Source organism: Myxocyprinus asiaticus, chromosome 6 (assembly GCF_019703515.2).
Source record: "Myxocyprinus asiaticus isolate MX2 ecotype Aquarium Trade chromosome 6, UBuf_Myxa_2, whole genome shotgun sequence".
NCBI classification, from domain to species: Eukaryota; Metazoa; Chordata; class Actinopteri; order Cypriniformes; family Catostomidae; genus Myxocyprinus; species Myxocyprinus asiaticus.
Window position 1 is genome coordinate 48,724,045 of NC_059349.1, and position 24,102 is coordinate 48,748,146.

The window sequence follows — 24,102 nt, forward strand, 5'->3', positions numbered from 1 at the left end:
ATGCCACATTCCTCAATTTTTTGTGATGTTTTTGTCCATGTTTGTGCGTTTCAGGTTACATACATTGATAGCTTGCTTGTCCTCCCAAGATCTTCCAGAACTCTGCAGCTGCTGGGTTCTGTGAGTTCACACCTTCTTCAATGGTCTCCACCTGTGCTGCTCGACAACCAAGGTCATGGTTCAACTGGATGAAAGTAGCCAGCTCTGATGCCTGGACAAAATTCAGACAAATACATTAGTATATTAATAGCTGTCTTGTACTACATGTATGACATATCTAGGTAAAAAGTTTGGTCCCACTTTATTTAAAGTGTCTTTACTATGTACTAACATTAAAATATATACAATACAAACTAATTATTGTGTAACTACATGTTGTTCTGCAAAATTCTCACAAAATTCACTTTCACTTCTACTAAGGTTAAGGTATGGACACATTTAGGGGTAGGGGTGGAATTTAGGGTAAGGGTTAGGTTTAGGATTAGGGTTGAGGTAAACAGTATAACTACAGAAGTAATTAAATGCAGGTACTTCAAATGTAAGTACTATGCAACAACAAGTATTTACATAATAAGTACATTGTGTATCAGATAATTAACTACATAGTAGTTAATGACACCTAATATAAAGAGGGTCCAAAAGTTTTACTGAGATCATGTACAATGGTGAATAACAGACATTATATACCTTGGCTCTTTCTATGACATTTGCAAATTCCCCAATCCAAACGAAACAATGTTCAGGCGTAACCAGTAGAAAGCAGTCTCCACTGTTCAGAGAGGACACTCTAGGCTCCACTAATCTGGTCTGGACATGCCGTCGGCCTGGGGAACATGTATGCACTCATAGTTCAATACACACTAAATGCAAACACTAAAAAAAATAAATAAAAAAAAATGCACAATTGGCTTTACCGATTAAACAAATTTCTGTGTAAATCACACCATTTTGAGAAATGTATATAAGAATGTATTTATGAACTACACAGGAACTGATTCTGCTCAGGGCTCTTGAATAAAGGCCAAATGACTGGAGTAAAATACCTCAATATATTTTGATTTATATAATATTTCTCATTTCCTGTGAGTATTATACAGTTCTAACCAGACACAAAGTCAAATTGTCCTCACTAAAATTAAAATAGTTTAAAGTGACACAATCACAGCCAATCAGAACATACTGTATATGAGGTGTAACCTTGTGCGACCCCACGTCCACATGCGTGTACGTTATATTTTGGCTTTGCTCTACGCAACGCATAATTTAAATGAATAAAAAAAACAACTGAATATGGTTCACAAGACTCTAGACTATCATTTAAAGGGTTAACTTCTGCCACACCGAGTCACGTGACAACAGCATGCTATCGATTTTCTTGAAGCGCTCCTATGGACACAGCGCCAACAAAAGTGCCTCTGGTAATAAAATATCTTTACGTTTTTTTCATTGAAACCTGTTTGGTTGTAAAGAGTAGCATCTCTAGTTTCGTTTGATATGCCGCTTTAGAAAATCTGCATGCTGATAAACATGATGTCTACATATGTGGACACTGGCACCGTATTTCCTCAAAAGTAGAAAAAACATGTTAGTTATTTTGAATAACTTTAAACTCTAACACATCTGTGGGTCATTTAGCTACATTTTAATATACATTTTGTTGTGTTTAATTTTGTTATGACTGTGCAATACGATTCTATTCCTGAACATTAGTAAATGCATTCCTATATATTTACTGTGCATTTTCACCAAAAGCAAAAAAATTTGCTTTCAGAGGATTTTATGGAGTTAGGATGAAAATAAGGTGCACACTGAACTGTTCTGAGACCAGTGCAGACAGTACACTGGAGGTTATGTCATTCACTAAATAGTGAGCAAGGGAGCATCCTATAGCTTTCTATAGTCCAACTAAAAGTTCAGTTTCAGGCTGCAGATGAAGTTTGGACCACTCAACATGTTTGGCAGACATTGGGCAATGGTAATCAGTACATACTATAGATTCAGAATTGAATAATGCTACATTTTATTTTAACATGGTTGGCAGTGATTGGATGATGCTGGACATTACTTTGAATAATTTATTCAGCTTTACAGAAAATCAGCTGTAATGTCTGTAACATCTCAAAAACATGAATAACCAACACTCCTGGAAACAATCAATTTGATGAAGAAAAAAAAAAGACTTTCTATAGCTTAGTGTTATTTAAAATTTCACAACATAGTCTCGCTGTCCACATATGTGGACATTAATTTTTAGGAAAACTATTTGCTCTAGATTTTTTGCTTGTATATTAAGGTGCTACTAGTTAAAAACCCAAAAAGGTAAATGGAGGAGGTTAATATACAGCTATGTCGACGAGGACATTGGACAAATGAGATGTCATTGTCAGGACAAGGTGCCACAGTTGGATAGACTGACCTTTGACTTGCATGAGCATGAGTTTCTTGTAGGGAGCTGCGCTGTTATTGGTCATCTGCTCTGAGATGCTGACACTGCGCAGACTCACGCTGCTGTAGTTCTCTTTACTGGCCAAAGCAGCCAGAGCTGCATCAGACAAACTCGAGCTCTTACTCACTGTAACACACACATAAAAATCACCTTAAATATGTACTAGCAAGTGCTACAGCATCCATCCAATGCTCATCTACTCACTTTTCTCCTGTTTAATTCTCTTGCTCTCCAGCTGGCCGACATTCAGTCTCTGTTCCGTGTATTCGTGTCGGATGTCTTCTCTTGCTGCGAGAATCTTTAAGGGGTTCTTGGAGGCCTGAACGTTACGAGAGGGACGAACGGCAAGCCTGTGCTGCACCATCGCTGACGTCAGCCTGGGGTCCAAAGAAAGGTCAAAGTCAATATAAACTCAAAACTGGTATGACGTAAACATCTATTTTTGGGGGGGGGGGGAATGTTGTATTCTACTTTAAAACTGCTTTTGGAGGGTTAATTGTCTGACAAGGTAAGTGGCTCAAAAGCTGTAAACTGCTGTGTTCTAACTGTTACACTTGGTCAACGTCATCATCTAGACCTTGAATTGGAATATATCAACTACACCAGTCAAATCAATCTGATGGCAAATATTTGCAGACTGGTTTGTGAGATGCCAGCCTTAACATGAAACAAGAATATATATCGTTTTGTTTTTCATATTGCTTTTTCTAGATATAATTTTAAATCTCACGTTGGTGTTTGTTTTCCAAAGATGGCATCAAAATCTTCATCCAGATGCATTCTGTTGCTCATGCTGCGGGGAATATCTGTCATGTGACGATAGAATTTTGAGAAGATTTCATCATCCAATCGCATCACTTCCTTTACGGCCTTTTCAGTCACCGTCAAAGTCGTCTCCTGTAAACCTGATACTGAGACAGGGAGAGAGAACAATGAACATGTGACAACATGAAAAGAAGGTTTAACTCAATTTCCAAGGTCAGGACACTAGATAAGCACTCATAAAAAGCTTCTTAACAAAGGTTTTGACACAAAATTATGCTATTAACTCCACTCTCATTCTAAATTGGACCTATAATATCCTTCCATAAAAAGACCTCAGAAAATCAGAGCAGATCTTACATCAATCTCACCTTTACTGTTCAAACGGCCCAAAAACGTCTCCAGCTTTTCCAGCTTCTTATCAGATTCCATTTCTGCTCTGGCCTCAATTTCTGCAGCACATCAGGTTTTGCCCCAGTTATTTTGCTTCAAATCACACTTTAAAAACTGTGTGACTTTCAAAAGAGGAAAATGTGTTTGTGGACTGAAAACAGGTCTTTTCGTGTGGCATATACACTCACTGAGCACTTTGTTAGGAACACCTGTACACCTACTTAATCATGCGATTATCTAATCAGCCAATTGTGTGGCAGCAGTGCAATGGATAAAATCATTCAGATATGGGTCAGGAGCTTCAGTTAATGGTCACATCAACCATCAGAATGGGGAAAAAATTTTATCTCAGTGCTTTCGACTGTGGCATGATTGTTTGTGCCAGACGGGCTGGTTTGAGTATTTCTGTAACTGCTGATCTGCTGGGATTTTCATGCACAACAGTCTCTAGAGTTTACTCAGAACAGTACGAAAAAAAATTAAAAATCCAGTGAGCGGCAGTTCTGTGAACAGAAGTGCCTTGTTGATGAGAGAGGACAACAGAGAGTGGACAGACAGGTTCGAGCTGACAGAAAGGCTACGGTAACTCAGACAACCACTCTGTACAATTGCAGTGAGCAGAACAGCATCTCAGAATGCACAACACGTCGAACCTTGAGGCAGATGGGTTACAACAGCAGAAGACCACGTCCGCTGACAGAAGTGGAAGCCGACGTGACAAGGAACAGAAAGCTGAGGATGTAGTGGGCACAGGCTCACCAAAACCAGATACTTGAAGACTGGAAAAAAGTAGTCTGGTCTGATGAATCTGGATTTCTGCTGAGACACACAGATGGTAGGGTCAGAATTTGGCACCAACAGCATGAATCCATGGACCCAACCTGCCTTGTGTCCACAGTCCAGGCAGGTGGCGGTGGTGTAATGGTGTGGGGAATGTTTTCTTGGCACACTTTGGGCCCGTTAATACCAATCAGTCATCGCTTGAATGCCACAACCTATTTGAGTATTGTTGGTGACCATGTGCATCCCTTCATGGCCACAATTTAGCCATCTTCTAATGGCTACTTCCAGCATGATAATGCACCACGTCAAAGCAAAAGTCATCTCAAACTGGTTTCATGAACATGACAATAAGTTCCCTGTTCTTCAGTGGCCTTCCCAGTCACCAGATCTAAATCCAATTGAACACCTTTGGGATGTGGTAGAATGGGAGATTCGCAGCATGAATGTGCTGCTGACAGATCTGCAGAAACCGCGTGATGCAATCATGTCAACATGGACAAGAATCTCAAAGGAATGTTTCCAATTTTTGTGGAAACAATGCCACAAATAATTTAGGCTGTTTTGAGAGCAAAGGGAGGCCCTACCCAGTATTAGTATAGTGTTCCAAATAAAGTGCTCAGCGAGTGTATGTTCATGTATGAGTGTGTTAAATTTACCTTCCTGTGGTTTGGAGATAGCTGGCACACTGCTCTTCAGTTTACCAGAGGCTGGAGACAGAATCGGGCTGATCACTGCAGAGGAAGCTGCCAGACCTAATTGAAGAGGAAGTGAGACAGACAGGCGGGTAATCAGACACATAGGCAGGAGTACAGATAATCATTAGAGACAGACAAATATATAAAACATTCATACAAAGAAATAAATCACAGCATACCCACGTTTACATTAACAATAATTTTCTATATTAATCAGAATTTGATCATTTTCCAATTACGAATGCATCATGTACTGTAGATGTGTTAACCGGCTGTTATAACCAGAAGACAAAATTCCGGTTTCTAGAAAGCCAAATAAGATAGCTGGTATATGCCTGTATTTATTGAAAATCTAGGTCATGTAAGCACCTTATTCAGAATATCCACTGCAACAGAATATTAATTCATATTTGCGACATGTCCAAACGAAAAGTCATTCTGGGTCTAGCGATTAACGAAACACCTTTCTGAAATCAGGAAGATAGATTTACTTTTTACAAACAAAAGAAATGAACATAAATCAATATAGCAGTCTCATGGACTGCATATTGCAATTCATAGCCCTTGTGTAATATTTTTATGGACATAAAAATCAGTGAGCTCATTAAATTACTTTGGAGAATTAATTAAATGCATCATAATAAAGGGCAAGAGACAGCATTTGCAGTATTTCCAGAGGAGAATAATTAGGGAAACAGTGTGCATGTCTTAGGTTTATTCAGAATATAAGGAGCATGTAAAATTTTCAGGATAAAAGCGTATACCAGAATATTGATCTTGATTGGAAAAATGATATCCATGTAAATGTGGTCAAAGTGCATGTGTGTGTTTGTATGTTCTGACCTTTTTTCAACATCCTGGCAGCCACTGTGTACTGGGAGGAGTCATTGGCCACACCCTTTCCAGTGCTTTGCCACGCCTCCTCTCGAGTCGATATCATCTGTTTCCTCTCTTCAACTGACATTTGGCCCTCCCCATCTTCTCCAAGTTTCTGATTGGACAAAAAAAAAAAAAAAAATGGCAATAAACAGTAACACGTTAAATACCCACTTAAGTCTTAATCCTGCACACACAACCCCTACTACAAGGACCAATGAATAGGATAGACAGAATGGACCAAGTGAGAATAATTTATACCAGCATTCACACTGTACAATCTGTCACAGAATTGTACATATAAAACATTTGAACACATCTTTTACTGCACATAGTGCGCATACATATTCATTTTACATACAGTACATAGTGAAATCTGTCAAATACAAAAGTTGATTAAATGTCAAAGCTAAAAAAAACAAACAGGCAGTAATCCTTACTAAAAAAGAACTATGTATTTCAATATAAATGCCATTTCTTCATTTATGCCACCCACACTCATTTAATGAATGTGCATGCCCTGACAAATCTACAGCACATTTGGCTGTGCTGCCCGATTCCAAAAGGCATTTTCACCCATCATTTACATCATAATAAATACTAATTATGCCAATTGTTTTTTGTTTTAGTTTTTTTGGACAAACAAACAGAATAAGAATATAATAAATGTAATTAAAAGAAATGTTAATTAAACCGACCCTTTTTCGTCCCCTATTAATTTTGCATAGGACTGTTTAGGGTGAGTAACAGTTTAATACTTAATTTAAAACTTAATTTAAAAAAAATGGGATCTTATGATCTCTCAAACAGAAACTTCTTAAAGAAACCAAAGCAATTGTCCAAATGTTGGAAGAATGGATTGATGGATAAATATACACTCACTGAGCATTTTATTATGAACTCTATGGTCCTAGTAAAGTGCACGATGTGGTCTTCTGCTGTTGTAGCCCATACGCCTCAAGGTTCGACATGTTTTGCATTCTGAGATGCTATTCTGCTCACTGAATTGTACAGAGTGGTTATCTTAGCTAACGTAGCCTTTCTGTCAGCTCGAACAAGTCTGGCCATTCTCCGTTGACCTCTCTCATCAACAAGGCGTTTCTGTCCGCAGACCTGCCACTCACTGGATGTTTCTTGTTTTTGGCACCATTCTGAGTAAAATCTAGAGACTGTTGTGTGTGAAAATCCCAGGAGATCAGCAGTTACAGAAATACTTAAACCAGCCCATTCTGATGGTTGACTCCTGACCTATATTTGCATGATTCTATGCATTGCACTGCTACCACACAATTGGCTGATTAGATAATCCCATGAATAAGTATGTGTAAAGGTGTTCCTATAAAGTGCTCAGTGAGTGTATGTTCTTCACTGACAAAATTCAGACCTTTCAGAGAAATAAGTTAACAGAAATGGTACCAAAATGCGCACACCCTCTCTTACCTGGCCTTGACGTTCTACATATTGGCATTTTGGGGAAGATGGGATAGGTGGAGGAGAGTAGGTAGAGGAAAAGACAGGCTCCTACAGAGATGAAGGATGCAGGAAGTGGATAGAAAACAGGAGTGAATGAAAGCTAGTAGTCAAAGATTACAGGGCATAAATAGGGACAGACGCAAAGGAAGTGCAAACAGAGAAGAAAATAAATCTGAAATGAAAGAAAGTGCATGTAAAAGAAAGCTTGGGAAGGGCGCAAGGCTAGTCTATCCAGCTTGAAGGACCAGTAAACCCATTCAGATCTTTAAAATCCATTCATCAGGTCACACGTTTTAGTTTAGGTGCAAGGAAATTAAAAAAAAAAAAAAACAGCAAAAATGTCCATAATGAGACATTTTGTTATGCATCATTCAAAATCATAGGCCAAGTGAAGTTAATGCAGCGCCTTTTTCATAAAAATGTGTGAAGAGACACATATTAAGCTACCACCTGAAAGGTTTGAAATGTGTAAATAATTTTGTATATAAGCAATAGAACATGTTTAATACAAGCTTTCATTCTGAGCAGAAAACCAAGTTTGTTAATTAATTCAGAAAAAAAGATGGGGAGAGCAGTGGTGCCAAGTCATAAAGCCAGTAGTTTAAGAAATTGCAGCTTGCACTAGCAGCTAAGCCAATCTGCTTGCAGCTAAAGACAAAAACATTAAGACAATCGACTATCAGTGCGTAGTAGAAAGCAGAATATAGTCACTCAAGTAAGACCTTACCCATAGCTGCTCAGATGATGTGAACTCACTGATCACGGTCTGCTCTTCCTATGACACACAGTAGGTGCATTTGTGTGTGTCAGAGTGTGAGCAACAGCTTGATTCAGCTACATGAAAGTAGTGTTTGGTGTGCAAGACTTAATCCTTAAGACAAACTGAACCCACTCAAAAAATAATCATTATTATTTTATAATTTCATTTCTATGGACTACATCTGTGGCATGCTGTTGATTACCAGACAATAATTTCAACTTGTCCCTCAATATGTACTGTATAAATGAACAGGAAGGCACAAGTCTGTGGAAATCAATAGCATGCCACAGATGTGGTTCTTAGTCATTTTGTTGAAAACATCTTGGAATATCCCTTTAACCTTGGAGAAATGTATTCATTGCACAGAATAATGCAATGCATTGCAAGAACACACATAGGTTACAATATGCCCCAATGAACTTGCAAAATTGCACAGAATGAGAGGTTGAAGACCACACAGTTTCTTCATGTTGCACATTTGAGTACTCCACGCTGCGAGATGACTCACTTTATATATATATATATATATATATATATATATATATATATATATATATATATAAATCTCTAACTCATCACACTGTAAAAGGTTCACGCAGCCAATTCACAACTTTGATTAAACAGCAAACATATCTGTTACTATTCACCAATTAGAATAACACATTTGATTCATGCTTTAAGGATTCTGAGTGAGACTGAAATCTCTACAGATACAGAGTATCATTTTGCATATATTATAGAAAATTGTTCAGCTTTGGTCTATGCTGTTTATCACATTTCTTTGTCATATGGCTCTCTTGAATACTTGATACTCAATCTAGACATTTAATATTTTTGTACAATGACCTCTAAACTGTGTAATTGTCTGATGTTCTAGGTAGCGAATTTTGAAAAAATTAGATTGTAGGGGAAAAGTAAATATTTATAAATAAAGCCATACCTATATATATATATATATATATATATAAAACCCAACACTAACCCTTCCCCTTAACCGAACCCTAACCACCCAGGTAGTGCTTTTCTCATAAATATAAAATGACCCTTCACCTGCAATTAAATGGTTATTTACCAAAAATTGGGGGTATGAAAGTAAAAATGTCTAAAAGTTGTGGGGATATTTATGCCTCAGTTATAATGATTGCTATGCCCCAGCTTAGACCATTAGAGCGCAACAATGCCTGTCAATATTTTCACTTTTCTGGAAGTATTTTTCCCATTCATTTTTTCCAAAGGGATTTCACATACTTTATAAAGTGTTTTAATTGGATAGTTCACCTAAAAATGAAAAATTCTCTCATCATTTACTCACCCTCATGCCATCCAAGAAATGAAAGTCTGACTTTCTTTTGCTGAACACAAATGAAGATATTTAGAAGAATATCTGGCAGCATAAAAGTAATCCACACGACTCCAGTGGTTAAATCCATGTCTTCAGAAGTGATATGATAGGTGTGGGTGAGGAACAGATAAATATTTAAGTCCTTTTGTTTTTACTTTGAATTCTCTTCCCTGCCCAGTAGGCGGCAAAAACAATAGTAAAAGAATGTAGAAGTGAAAGTGGAGATTTATAGTAAAAAAGGACTTAAATATTGATCATTTTCTTACCCACACCTATCATATCACTTTTGAAGATATGGATTGAACCACTGGAGTCATATGGATTAATTTAATTCTGACTTTGTGCTTTTTGGACCTTCAAAGTTCTGGTCACCATTCACTTGAATTGGATTGACCTACAGAGCTGAGATATTTTTCTTAAAATCTTCATTTGTGTTTAGCAGAATAAAGTAAGTCATACACGTGGGATGTCATGAGTTTGAGAAAATGATGAGACAAAGGTAAAATATTATGTACTTAACGTCTTTAACAAGGGGAATAAACTGGGGGCCTGGGTAGCTCAGTGGTAAAAGACACTGGCTACCACCCCTGGAGTTCGCTAGTTCGCTAGTTCTGAGTGACTCCAGCCAGGTCTCCTAAGCAACCAAATTGGCCCGGTTGCTAGGGAGGGTAGAGTCACATGGGGTAACCTCCTCGTGATCACTATAATGTGGTTTGTTCTCGGTGGGGCGCGTGGTGAGTTGAGCGTGGATGCCGCGGTGGGTGGCGTGAAGCCTCCACACATGCTATGTCTCCGTGAAAACGCACTCAACAAGCCATGTGATAAGATGCGCGGGTTGACAGTCTCAGACGCGGAGGCAACTGAGATTCGTTTCTCCGCCACCCGGACTGAGGCGAATCACTATGTGACCACGAGGACTTAAAAGCACACTGGGAATTGGCCATTCCAAATTGGGAGAATAAAAACAAACAAACAAGGGGAATAAACTACAATCCCATGAAGCATTGTGAAAGATGTAGTCCAATTAAAAACAATATATTCAAACAAACTATAAGTATAGATTAAATATATTTAAAGTACAGTATATTGCAAAGTATTGAGATATACAGTATATCAATATATAAGTAGTTTGATAGTGTAAGGAGACCAATTCAATTGTGTCATGGATGTGGGTGTTCGCTGCAGAGCTCTTTTGTTGCGGATTGTTTGCTGTGGTTCTCTAATTGGTGGATTTTTGCCATCAGGATCATGGGTAGTGGTTCGTCAACAGAAATTCCACTTTTAAACATAAAAAAATAAAATAAAATAAAAATTACAACGAAATAACGATTATATTTAACCAATTCCCATATGGAAAAAAATTTATAGGATTTTAACTTCCAGAGCCAGACTCTTGCACTGCATACTGTCAAGACAATTCACTGTGATGCGTTTCCAGATTTGATGTTGCTAGGTGGAAGATTCTTACCTTTTTCTTAAAGCATTGCTCCTCCCATATTTGACTATTCTTCTCACTTGCTGACACCACATCCTGTATAACTTCCTGTTTCTTGTTGATCCTGTTTTTCCAATCTTCCTCTCCACTCTTCTTTAACATGGCCAACCTGAGAAAGAAAGGTTTTCTCATACGTAATGCAAAAATCTAAGGTTGATCAATGACTGTAAAACTCTGATGGAAAAAAAACATGCTTCTCTCTATGCGATTCATACCAAATACTACAATATACAAAATGGAGGGCAAAACTGGCATGATCACTCTTTTTCTTCACCATACAGATTTCAGCATTCTCATAATCTGTCATCATGCTTTGTTCCCTCTCTCTCTCATTTCATCTTGCCCTGCAGAGGAATGCTGAGAGTTTTAAAATAGTGCTGTCTGTGTTTTCAGCGCTTGCAGTAAGCAGTGCTGACCCACATTCATTTATCAGATAAGACAGAAGGAGAACAGCTCCAGTCAGCCTGCAACATCAACCCATTGGACCGCTCAAACACATCTGCAATTGTTTCTTACAGCGCAATATGCTAATATGTCATGAATGTGCTTTTGAAATCCTATGTTCCCCCTGCAATTTTGAATGGGTTTTTGATTTATGAGTAAAATAAGGTCTGTGGTTAATGTCAACTTCTCCGATTGATGGATCTTTTGGTCTGCTAATGGGGCTCTTATGCACATACTGTTATTTTCACTTGTTTGGTATATCTTAGCTCAAAGTAGGTCTGGTTTGAAAGGTTATTCATCATCTCTAAAAACAAAATTTTCTATAGATATTTTTAATGGCATTTATACTTTGAAACCCTACTGATGTAGTCTGCTAATGGGGCTCATAAGCAAATACTTTATCGCTTTTGAATGACCACTTTCTCTTGCATTGATAGTCTTAATTGCATGTTCTATTGCAAGTTGGATTATTATCTATACGTCCACAGCTGAAGTACAAAATACAAGATAAAAGCAATAAGGACACACCTCTCTTTGATGGACATGGACGACATGGTCTCTGGGTCTTCGTGGATATCTGGCCTTTGGTCTTTGGAGATAATAGGTCCAGACAGGCTGTATTTCCCACAGATCTCTTCTTGGGTTTGGGGTGGTATGATGCACTGAGGTTTTGGCTGGGTTGCAGGGGGTATCTTGGGTTGCAGGGGAATGTAGGCATGTGACTGGGGCAGAAGGAAGGACAGTGGTTTTGGCTGAGTCTGTGGAGGTTCTCTGGGTTGTGCCTGCCACTGAGGTTCAGTGTACACCTGAGCTGGGCGTGGAGGAGCCTGAGAGTCTATGTAGGGGTGAAGTTGATGGTCGGATGCGAGGTGCTTTTGTGGTTTTGACTGGGTCTGCGGCGGTGTAGCCGGACTGTACGGTTGTGTCTGAGGTCGTGTGTGTGTTGTTGTGGAGGTTTGGGTGTAGATTTGATGGTGTTGCGTTGGTTTCGATTGAGGTTGTGGAATGGTGTACGACTGCGTTTGCGGTAGGTAAGGGAGTGCGTGTGAAGTGTGCAAAGAACTTCTGGAGGAGACTGCAGGGGAGCTCACCACCCTCGCGAGAACAGTGGGATCAGGGACATCTGAGGAAACACCAAAAAGTTTTGCATAAGTGCGTGCACACACACAGTGCTGGGTAGTAACCGAACACATGTAATCTGGATTACGTAATCAGATTATGAAGTGCTTGTAATTTTATTAAATTACAATTTTAAAAAAACTTGTATTCGGACTACAGTTATGTTTTTATGGATTACATAATAATATAAATAGGCAACGGCAGTAAATTGTTCATAATTTATTGATCACCGTAATCTTTTACATTTTTCACTCTTAATCACCCTACCTATGATATACATGTATGTTCCGAGGGAGAGGGGAAGGGTTGTGAAATTGCACACAGACCTGATACTTGTCATTGGAGCCCCGTGAAAATGGAGCAGTCTAAATCAGCATTTGACCACTAGATGTACACTGATCATTTCACTTTTAAGGCAACACAGGGCAAAAACGTCACTGTGCAATAAAAACTCTGCCTTCCAAAGGTTAATATCATGCCAAATGCAAATGATTCAATGTCAGATTTAAAGAATCATTTGAAGGTATGTTTGTATGTTTTTATAACTTTACCTCCTGACGAACACATTTTAATTATTATTTGAATTATCAATCTTTGTGTAATATAACCATGTGTCATTATGTGTTTGGAAGGGGTTTGTCCATCAAACTCATCAAAATTCCCAAATGCATACTTCATATTCACAATGTAATCCAATTGTATTAGCACCGTAAAATATGTTTTAGTTTCGTGAATTGCTTTTGTACTCCATTTCAAAAATGTAAATGAATGCACTTTTGTTTTAGTGATAACTTTCACGTTAATTCTCAAATATAACTGGCATGACCACATTTGTGTAACGCGCCCCAGCAACCCATCCATATTTCTAGAAACACCTATAAGAAATGCAAGTGAAATCAATGTTGGAAGTAATACAAAAGTAATCAGATTAGAGTACCTTAAAAATATAATCTGCAAAATTACGTTACTGATCGCAATTTTTGTCATGTAATTTGTAATCTGTACCCGATTACAATTCAGAAGTAATCTACCCAGCACTGCACACACACAGGGTGAATTTCAACATGCAATTGAATGTTTTGGACCCCACTGACTTGCATTGTATGTACAAAAACATATCATACATCCTTCAAAATATCTTCTTTTCTGTTCTGCAAAAGAAAGCAAGTCAAATGAGTTTGAGACGGCATGATTGTGAGTAAATGAGAGAATTATAATTTTTGGGTGAACTATTCCGTTAAATTGTTGATGCTCATTGACCCCACCGATGGGCCTGACTTTACTTTGCTTAAATTAGTTTACATTTACTATACAGTGTGCTGTTCAAAATTGTTCATAATGTTGACAAATATATATATAAATGTATCAACATTATTAACTTTTTTTTGACTATACTATATAGTAAATGTGAACTAATTTAAGTAAAGTGACATCAGTTCTGGTGGGGGGCATGCACATCAACAGGTTTTAAGCTCAAGGAAAATTAAACCTATTTTTAGAACCGTAATTGTTTTTTTTTGTTTTTTTTTTTGTTTGTTTTTTCTTCATTGTGAAATTCTTCTTCTGTAATGTTATGTATGCACTACAGTAACAACAATTTGAGGGGAAAGTGTGCTTAATGTCTGTCCTTAAAATAGGCTTATTTTCATACAAAATTTTTTACTTTTATTTCATGATTTTGGTGTGAAACATGACCCGGACATGTCATAACCGTTTTCATGAGATTCACCCCCTTATATCAGCATTAATTAAATCTGATGCATTAAGTGCAGATAACACAATTATTCAAGTACTCAAATATTTCACAACCATCATGTTAATAATACAGTCAGTGTGTAGCTGCAGCTATTCATTGCAGCAGATACAGCAAGAACTTAATGCATCAAAACCCAGAAACAGCATTACACATCAGCTTACAGACATACACAATAAAAGCAGACACATTTATCAAAGGGTTCAATCAACACTTGACACACAATAAGAAAACCCAATCTAATAAACTATCCTTAAACAGGAGACACTATCAATGTGGAATGGATTAAAACATTATTTTCTGAGAAAGTCAATGTCGCATTCTGTCGTCATGGATGTCCTTTAACAAATGGCAAATGTGTAAATGAACCTAATAACCAATTTCCCCATTGTGTATTTCCTATAGGATGACAACATCTGTATCGAGAGTGTGTAAGTGTGTTGCATACACCTCCAACTGTCTTACCACTTATACCCCGTCTCTCATTCATTCATTCATTTTCCACTTTACAACAAAATAACCCCAATTCCACTCTCTCTATTTTGCACATACACACGTCTCTAGTTTCCATAAGGTGTACTAACAGCTCTGGCATTACAAACAAAAGCCACGGAACAGAGTGTCACTTCACTTTGCCTTCTGCACGATTCATTCAGCATTATTAGTTTTACACGGCTCAGACAAAGAGTCGCGCGCCTGGTGTATGATAAATTATGCTAATCACATTCGACTCGAACAGCATGTAGGCTGCAACTCAATCTGACCTGGTTAATCCAATCAGAGGCCAGCGTACCATGCGGACATGCAAGTGTAACAGGGTGAGCAGTGCGAGTGCGTGTGTCTGTGACTGTGTATAGCCGAGACAATAGACACAGTTGAGAGGTTTGCACCCTACGCCCCATTTTGACCACGTCCTGTGCGCTTCTAAGGACTTCGGTTTTCTATCTTTCTTTATAACCTTCATTTATCGCTTACCTGAGAGGTTGGGTCTCGTATTGTTTCCTTTTGTTGTCTGATGTGCGTCTGGTGACAAATAGCCCCCTTGCGAAATGGGCGTTCTCTCTTTTTCTTTCTCTCGCCGTCTCTCTCTCTCCCTCTCTGGCGGGCTGCTCAGCTTTGCATCTCCCTTGCCATGAGGGGGTGTGTGTCTGTGTGCATGCGTGTGTTGCAGGGAGGTCGCATTATGAGCATGAGGGAGCTCTGTCTCTCTCCCTATATAACCGTGTCTTCCTGTTTGCCCACTCTCCTCATGTCTCTGCCCTTTGGCTGAAATCTGTGGAGCCCCACTCTTGCTGTATAGTGATTGGGTGATCTGCTCTGTGGGGAGCAGGGACTGAACATTAGGGGTGGGGTTTTCCCCACTCTCTGTAAGACTGAAGTATCGAACCCCTCTCTCGTAAGCCGGGAGCTGAGCAGAGCCCAGCTGATTGGGCGAGCTCTGAATGGAAGGCGGAGTATTAGAGGTTGCTGTGGACATCCCCATGTGAACATCTGCAGTCATTGACGGGGAAGCGCTTGTCACTGTGGCAACAGAGGCCTGGGCAGTGACGGCAGCAATGGAGCGGACCAGTGATGCAGAGAGAGGCTCCAACTTTACACTTGTATTCTGCAGCTGGAGAGAGAGAGAGAGAGAGAGAGACATTATTATTCCTAGATGTCATTTTAGTTTGTGCTCACATTTACAGGCCTGATAGAGGTCAAAGGTCATTTACAGAACACAGGACACAGAGAGAGCATGCACAAATTGTATGTGCTTGGCATACCAAATAACCCCATCAGTAACCCCCTCAGACACACAGACATGCAACACAAGACATTTTTTGACTATTTAAAACACAATTCTAATATCAGCAGCTCCACAAAAAATGATTTCTCTAATAGCAAATATAAGTTTGCTATTTAATAATTTAAAACAGGCATAAAGAATTTAAAGGATATTTAAAGGATAAGCGATGTAAGAGATTAATCTGTTTAATCAAGCAAGACATTAAAGGGGTCATAATACCATACATTCTTATTATTTATATGTTCCCTGAGGTCCACTATTAATGATAATGAAGTTTTAGTTTTCTATGAGCATTTTCCTCCCTATTTTTTTAATCCTTAGAATTAAACAGGCAGTTTTTGACACTAATCTTTGCACTTCAATTCCACGAGTGAAAAATTCAGTCATCTCAATGGGAATTTGTACGATCATAAATTTTACCTGATAGGCTTCTGGTGGTGAAGAATTTGATCATTTTAATTACTAAACTAAATTTGCAGTGCTGACAAATAGGAAGCTCCTTGGTCTGGCAGTGACCTCTGTGTGGGCGGTGCTTCGTACATTGACACACTAAATATTTACAACGGTGGAGGAAATCATTTAAGCAGTGGGATTCTTTATACTTTTACTTAAGAGTATAAAGTGCAAGTTACTTTTGCTGGTTTCACACTTAACATTGGACCACGCCTTCTTTGTATGGAATTTTGCTGTGCAAAGAAAAATGTGACTTATCCTTTGTAAAGTCACAAAAAATCTCTTTGTCCCATGTAAACGCCCTCTTTACATGTGAAATGAGCAAAGCAAAATACAGTACTTTGCTGCACTTCAACTTGAGAGCTGCGGGTTTGCGAGACAAATTTAGTTATTGACCGCTTCATCCTTTAATAGTCTGGATTACATTGTGACAGGCAATACTGGGTAATAACGGATTACATGTGATCTATATTATGTAATCAGATTACAAAAACCAAGTACTTGTAATTAGATTAAATTACATTTGAAAATGAAAAATGTAATCCAAGGGACGACTAACTACATTTTTTGTCATGTAATTTGTGATCAGTACCAGATTACAATTCAGAAATAATCTACCCAGCACTGGTGACAGGTTCATAACAATACGTGCTGAAATGTGCCACACAAATTGTTAAAATCAGACAGAAATAATCAGGGTCCTTATTAAAAATAAACATCAGCTGCATGTTTTGTCGGGATTCTTCGGAAGGCTACGCAGAGCTGCAGGTGCTACACAGTCGGGAACAGCACAAGAAAGAGATTATTTGAATCAAATTGTTTATTATGTTTCCAGAACTGTTGGTTATTCATGTTTTTGGAGATGTTACAGACATTACATCAGAAATTAGCAATGAATTCTGATTCAAAGTAATGGCCAGCATCATCCAATCACTCCCAACCATGTTAAATAAAATTATACATTATAAATTCTGAATCTGCTGCATGTACTGACTACCATTGTCCCATGTCTACCAAACATGTTGAGTGGTCCAAACATCATCTTCAGCCTGAAACTGAACTTTTGATAGGAAGTTTGGATTGTATGCACTTAGCACAGAGAGCTATAGGATGCTCCCTTGCTCCCTATTTATAGAATGACTTAACCTCCAGTGTGCTGTCTGTCTGCACTGTTCTCAGAACAGTTCAAAATGCACCTTATTTTCATCCTATCTCCATCTAAAACCTCTGAAAGCAACCATTTTTAGCTTTTGGATAAACCCATTGATTCTCAATATGATAATGAACAGAAAATATAGAATTTCTAAGGAAAAAATGTGCTGAAGTACACATTAGAAACTACACGCGTTTCACGATAATTCGCTAAAATGTTAAAAATGGCATATCGGATGAAACTAGAGAATCTAATCTTTTGACTCAAACAGGTTTCAATGTAAAAACGTAATTAGGTTTCTTACCAGATGTAGTTTTGTTGTCATTTCTCCCAAAGACAAACTCTGCTGTGATTAGCACCATGTTGTTTTGTCACATGACTCGTGTGTTGAATAATGAACACTTTACTGATAGCAAAGAGTCTCCTGAACTGAGATCAGCTGGTTTAAAATAATTTAAATTATGCGTTGCGAATAGTGAAGACAAAATACAACGTCCACGCATGGTATCATATTGTTAAACAATGGTTATTCTGAACTGCAAAAAAAAAAAAAAAAAAAAAAATCCTCATATGACCCCGATAATTTAACATGCAGAGTAAAATGCATTTAAAAGGACAACAGATTAAACAGGTTAAAAATCAAAGCAGTTATAATGCAATCGAGAAACAGCAAATATCAAGTTGAAGAATGCGATATTGCTGTAGCCTTAGCAATTAACCAATCATTAGCTGCTGTCAAGGCAAGGCTCTTCCTAATCAGCCAATCAAAAGCCTCAGTCCAGAGTGTCTTACTTGCTCTTTCTGAGGGGGACCAACAGAATCATTAGTCACAGTGGGTTGATCTGTGTGACTGGATGCATCAACACATTTTGTAATTTCCTGTGAATTGCACAATGTTTCTTCACTTTCAATAAAGTATTGACTGATGTGGACTACGTCTACTGAATGATTTAATCCAAATTTTCTGCCAGACATTTCTTAATTTTATCTTTACCAAAGTGTGTAACTTTAGCTCCACAAGTGTCAAAGGTAATTGCAAAAAAAATTATTCTTATAAGGCCATAACATAAAGACAGAAAAATAATAATGGATAGCCTTTATAAACTTCTATATGTTTGGCAATATTTTGGAATTCTGTTTGGTGCTGCTAATGGATGAGAAATTAAAAACTTAACCTTTAAAGTCTACAAAACTATTGCAATCTTACAAGTTGAAAGAAAAAAATTAGGGAGACCTCACCTGCTCAACCTCACCCTGGGTGATAGGCTGGGTCTGAAAACGAGTGTTGGCCCTACGCTGCCGAGTGTCAGAGCGTACTCCGTTTGCTGATTTGCCAGTGGGCTGCGACAGGCGATTGAATAATGCCATCTTCTCAGCCAGGCTCAGCGTTGATAGGTCAGGATCCTCAGGCCCCGCCCCTTCTCCTGGAAACTCCTCCTTTGGAGAAGCCTCTTTCTCCTGCTCATGTTGAACTGAGTCATGTGCTGAGGATGCCTGTAGACTGGGAGGAGAATTACAGGGTGTTTATTCCATAATAAAATATTACACACAGAGTTCTGAAGACCAGTTTGGCTAAGTTTCACTTTTGGATGGCATGTCCATGGACTGTTAACAGGCCATCTAATGCATAAAAATGATAAGATCTTACCAAAATACGCCAGCTCCAATATGTTTTGCTGGTTTTACGCAATTTCATAAGTTGTTTTTTTTTTTATTTATTTATTTTTTTTTTTTTTTAAAAGAGTCAGGGGTACACACGGTATTACCAGTCCATTGGGAACAAAGTCATGTGTGTAAGAATGAGCACTTCCAAAGAAGAACTTGGCAAAGTTTGTGAGGTTCATCATGGTAGCAAATCCTTGACAGATATTTAAAGGTTTTGAGGCAGTTAGTATCAAGTAAAAAGATGTCTATGAGCACAACTGTTTATTCCACTTTGAAGAGTTATATTAGTTTCATTAATCTGTACTTTTTACTTTTGGGCGGACTGAAATTCTGACCACAAAGTCTACACAAAGTTTTCAATTATTATTTATTATTTTTTATGTTTTCATCATTCCCAAAGACTGTTGCATCATCACTTTGTTTCATGCTGGTCTCAGATTTTACGTGAAATATTGCGTAAAAAACTAAATGTGGTTTGTCATTTTAAAAGTCAGTAAGACGACCCTTTTCTGTCCAAGTGGGCGATTCTTGGCCAATCAGATCGTGCAAGTTTTTAACCTAGTAAAGTCATTCTCAGTTAAAAAACAAATCATCAGGAATCAAATGGTGTATCATGAAAGCCACACTGAAGACCTTGCGTGTGTATTTATCCATCATTCATTCATTCATTTTTATTCTCTCTATTTGCCTTTTTAGCTCAAGTTATTCTTCCACCCTCTCGGTCAGTCTTGTAAAATTGTTGATCGTCTTGCAACACCTCTGACATTTGGGTGCGCAAGTAGAACAGAGAATGTTTTCACTGCTTGGCATGTGGCTATTTACAGCTAATCTGGGTGATCGTGTGCTGATGTAGACACCCAAAACATCTGCACATGTAAACACACATTAATATACTCTTACTAACACGCACTTTATCACATCTCAAAATAACGGAACCGTATAACCTCAAATGTACACATATCCATATATGATACACTGTGAAAAGGAAATGTTAAGCAAAGTAAAAAAAAAAAAAAATGATTTCTCTCAACAACTGTCTAAATAATTGTCCTCAGTAACATTGCTTTTAGTCAATTTGAATTTGTTTGTTCACTAAATACAAAATTTCTTGAGAACTACAAATTTCTTGTTCAGCCAACTATCAATTCGCAATACGAGAACTTTCCTTTCGTCACCCTTTCAATCTTATATATAGTTTTTAATGACTTTTCCATGAAGTTAGGCAAGACAGCACGTACAATTGCTTGACATAGACGCACAACAAACCTCAACCTAACACACAAACCTTTATAATGGTGACACTCAACAAACCTAATTAAGTTAAAAGATGAGCTCTAAACATCACCACACAACAATTGACTAACAGCGGCAAGAAAAAAAAAAAAACAGCATAAAGTCAGCAAACAGCAAAAAATAAGCCTATGACACTAACTGCATAATTTACTCATGCTGCAATGCATGCTCGGTACTCGCAAATCAGCAAAATTGTTCCATATGAAATTGGTCATTCAGACTAGTCGGGACAACATTTGGGGGAATATTGTTGGTCTAACATGTTTTTTTTTTTTTTTATGTAGATGCAAAGTAATTATTTCCTAGTATCTGTGACTGAAAATCCCCCATAAGCTGGATAAAATGTAATCATTTTTTTTTACAGTGTACAAACCAGTTTTTTGTATACTACATTCTGATTCTGATAGAGATTCTGTTCTCACACTCCAGCAACAATTTACAACAAGGTTGACCTGAGCATCCACCAGCAGAAGGCACAGGGAACCATAAACATTCCCAACACTCATCATGCTTTCAATGAGTTAAAGTTACAAAACAGTATGCAATCTCTAATGGCATAGCAAGCCCTAAATTCTCATGTCCCAAACATGCAAAATAAAATGAAGCATTCACATGATACCTGAAACTAGTCATGGAAGTGCTGACTACGGCAGGGCTGGGGATTCTGGGAGCAGTTGCTTGAACAGTGATGACTTGGGAAGGGGGAGCAGGGGAACTTTTAAGAAGGACAAAACAAAAAGGAGTGAGGGTGAACAACAATCAGTGAAAGAGTAGGAGTGAACAGAAATTACTAAAACACAGGGCTGGGTATTGATACAGCTTTCCCGATTAAATTCGATTCCAATTCACAAGCTCTCGATTCGATTCCAATTTCAATTCGATATCAATTCATATGGGTACATTTAAAGTTATAATGTCCCTTTTGCTTACATATGAAAGGAATTCTCTCCCAGCTAATGCTGTTGATTAAACAGGGGACCTTCTAACCATGTACATTAAAGCTGCACTATGTAAGATTTTTTTTTGGTTACAATTAACAAGAGTTCATTTTTGAGTTAGTACATAAAAAAAATCCATGTTCAAAAACATGTCCTTGTCTTACCCCGATTCACTACAGTAAGCCTACAATAGTGATTTTTATTTTGAGGGAATCGGAGCAGTCTGGTCGGATTTGGCATGAAATCACAAGCATTTGTCATTCGTCCCTGGGTGTTTATGTCATATCCGTGAGCTGATAATGAAGGTCCGGCTGTGTGTCGAGAAGCAGGGAGCAAGTGCTACAGCGACAGCTGTTCAGTCAATCCAGTTGCGGTTTCAGGATTCAGGACAGCAGCGGACTCTCCTAATGGATTTAACCGTTTTGCAAAGTTTTTACCTGCTATACTGCTTGCATATGTTTTCTGGTAGGATTGTCGAAGCTTAAATTGTTTGTCATGCTTTAATGAATCGAACATTACTTATGTACCGATCGCAATGTGTTTATACGTTTTTTTTTTCTCAGTGAAGTTACGGTCACAATCTTACTAATATTCATGACTTATGAGTATTTAATAACATTGCTGCAGTTTTGAGATTCCCAAATTGTGTCTCTCTAAATGTGTGTGCTGCTGTTTTCTTATCTCAAGGTAATATATCGGTTATAAATTAAGTGGATGACGTAATATCAACATGAAAATAGCTCATCGTGTCTACGCTCCGTTTTATTCTACATGGAGTGGGTCCGCACATGGGGGTTGCCATGATAGAATGACCAGCCAAATACTACTCACTTAATCTCAGTAACCGTCCTGTTATTTGACACTTTCACTCACTGATTAAGTAATCATGGTGTGAATACTAAATTTCTACAATGGCATCTGAAATTAAAAACTACTGATTTTAAATGATGCTGCATCCAAGCCGCTAGGTGTCAGTGTAAGTCCAAGTTGACACAAAGAGAAAAGTTACTGAGTGCACCTTTAAGAAAACCAGCAGTTGTAATGAGCGACTGTTAACGAGAGACTCGAATGGCTTTATCTCATCCATGCTATGCATGATTTTTTTTGTTGTATTAGATCAACAATTGACTGTAAACAACAAAAGGTTATTAAAAGAGACATTATTAAATGACAAACGGTTTGTCAGGATCTCATCTTTGGACACACGTTACACTGAACAACTTTTACTCTCAACATGCAGTAAAAGGATCTCGCAGCTGAATACTTAAAAATATACTACACAATTACTGGTGAATGAAATCTAAACATTTAGCACCCAGTTGCCAAATATATACATTTTAGTCGCATAGCGCAAAATTTGGTTGCAAATGTGAGGGATTTCCTCTCATTGTAGAGGGCTGCACATAGAGTAAAATAATCGATCTTGGGATTTAAGAAACGATAGAGACCATTCAAAAGAGGATTGTGATGCATCCTTCCAGATATTTACTGTACAATGTGAGGGCAAAAATGTCCCCATAGTTTATTATTATTTTAAGAATTTCTATTTTTTTATCTGACATTTCATATATTTAATATTAATTTATTCTAAGCATATATGGTTATTGGTTTAGTGCCTCTGCAGACACAATAGTGACCTGTAATGGTCAGATCTGTATTCGCTATCTCAGAGGCAATTCTTTTTAAATGTGTAGCTATGGTGTTTCACAATGAAAAAAATATTATCAGCTCTGAAAACCCTCAACGTGTAGAAACACAACAACTCCAAAACTTGAAACTGAAATTCCATTGAAATCTACTGTGAACGTAGACCGTAGGGAGCTGTAGAATATAGGAGCCAGTATAAATTAATTAAAAAGTATTCAAACAGAGTAATTATTGTTTTATGTATGCATCTTATGTATTATTTACAGCTACTTTTGTATGTTTCTGTATGTTGTTTTTAATAGGTGATGATCATTTTTCAGACTGAGAATTTAGACATACAGTTATTGACATGAATGGATGCCACATGGTAAGAAAAAATGCCCTCATATATTTAAAAGATGACCTTGAAAATCAATTCCAGAGGGCAAATATTGCCTCTATAAGTAACATTTCTGACACTGTCAAGGAGTAATGCAGTGAAAGAGTCATAATAGCAATAAGTGTGGTCAATGACAGATTTATAAAAGTATTTAAAGGAAAAAGCACGGAAGAGATTAAAAAACTTTGAAAGTGTGTTCACATAACCTAATCGGTGTTTTTAATGATATAAACAAATTATTCAAGTAGTATGTGACATACGTAGCAGCAATGACCACTTCCTCTGGTGTGACAGGCTGTGTTCGGGATCGATCTTGAACGCGTCTGAGCCTTCGCTCAACTGCAGCATTCCGTGACCGAGGTTTAGGGACACCTCCCTCTAAAGTCCTCTCCATCTCCTACGAGACGAGAAAAAAAACAAGTGAGCCCAGAGGAGAAGGTCACAAAG

At 37.9% G+C, this 24,102-nt stretch overlaps 1 protein-coding gene across 2 annotated transcripts in view; it reads right to left on the minus strand.

The window, feature by feature from the left end:
* LOC127443132 (supervillin-like) overlaps positions 1-24,102 on the minus strand; it is an 88,068-nt gene that overhangs the window by 44,206 nt on the left and 19,760 nt on the right. For both annotated transcript variants that reach the window (XM_051701666.1, XM_051701667.1), the window contains exons 10-26: positions 23,916-24,052; positions 21,311-21,406; positions 18,973-19,234; positions 18,526-18,612; positions 15,317-15,953; positions 11,998-12,592; positions 10,999-11,134; positions 8,156-8,203; positions 7,396-7,476; positions 5,923-6,070; positions 5,041-5,136; positions 3,580-3,660; positions 3,177-3,357; positions 2,651-2,823; positions 2,417-2,572; positions 688-824; positions 64-211 (exon numbers count right to left, since the gene is read on the minus strand). In XM_051701666.1, the coding sequence (XP_051557626.1) occupies positions 64-211; positions 688-824; positions 2,417-2,572; positions 2,651-2,823; positions 3,177-3,357; positions 3,580-3,660; positions 5,041-5,136; positions 5,923-6,070; positions 7,396-7,476; positions 8,156-8,203; positions 10,999-11,134; positions 11,998-12,592; positions 15,317-15,953; positions 18,526-18,612; positions 18,973-19,234; positions 21,311-21,406; positions 23,916-24,052 (3,199 nt within the window). The remainder of the gene's footprint in view (positions 1-63; positions 212-687; positions 825-2,416; positions 2,573-2,650; positions 2,824-3,176; positions 3,358-3,579; positions 3,661-5,040; positions 5,137-5,922; positions 6,071-7,395; positions 7,477-8,155; positions 8,204-10,998; positions 11,135-11,997; positions 12,593-15,316; positions 15,954-18,525; positions 18,613-18,972; positions 19,235-21,310; positions 21,407-23,915; positions 24,053-24,102) is intronic.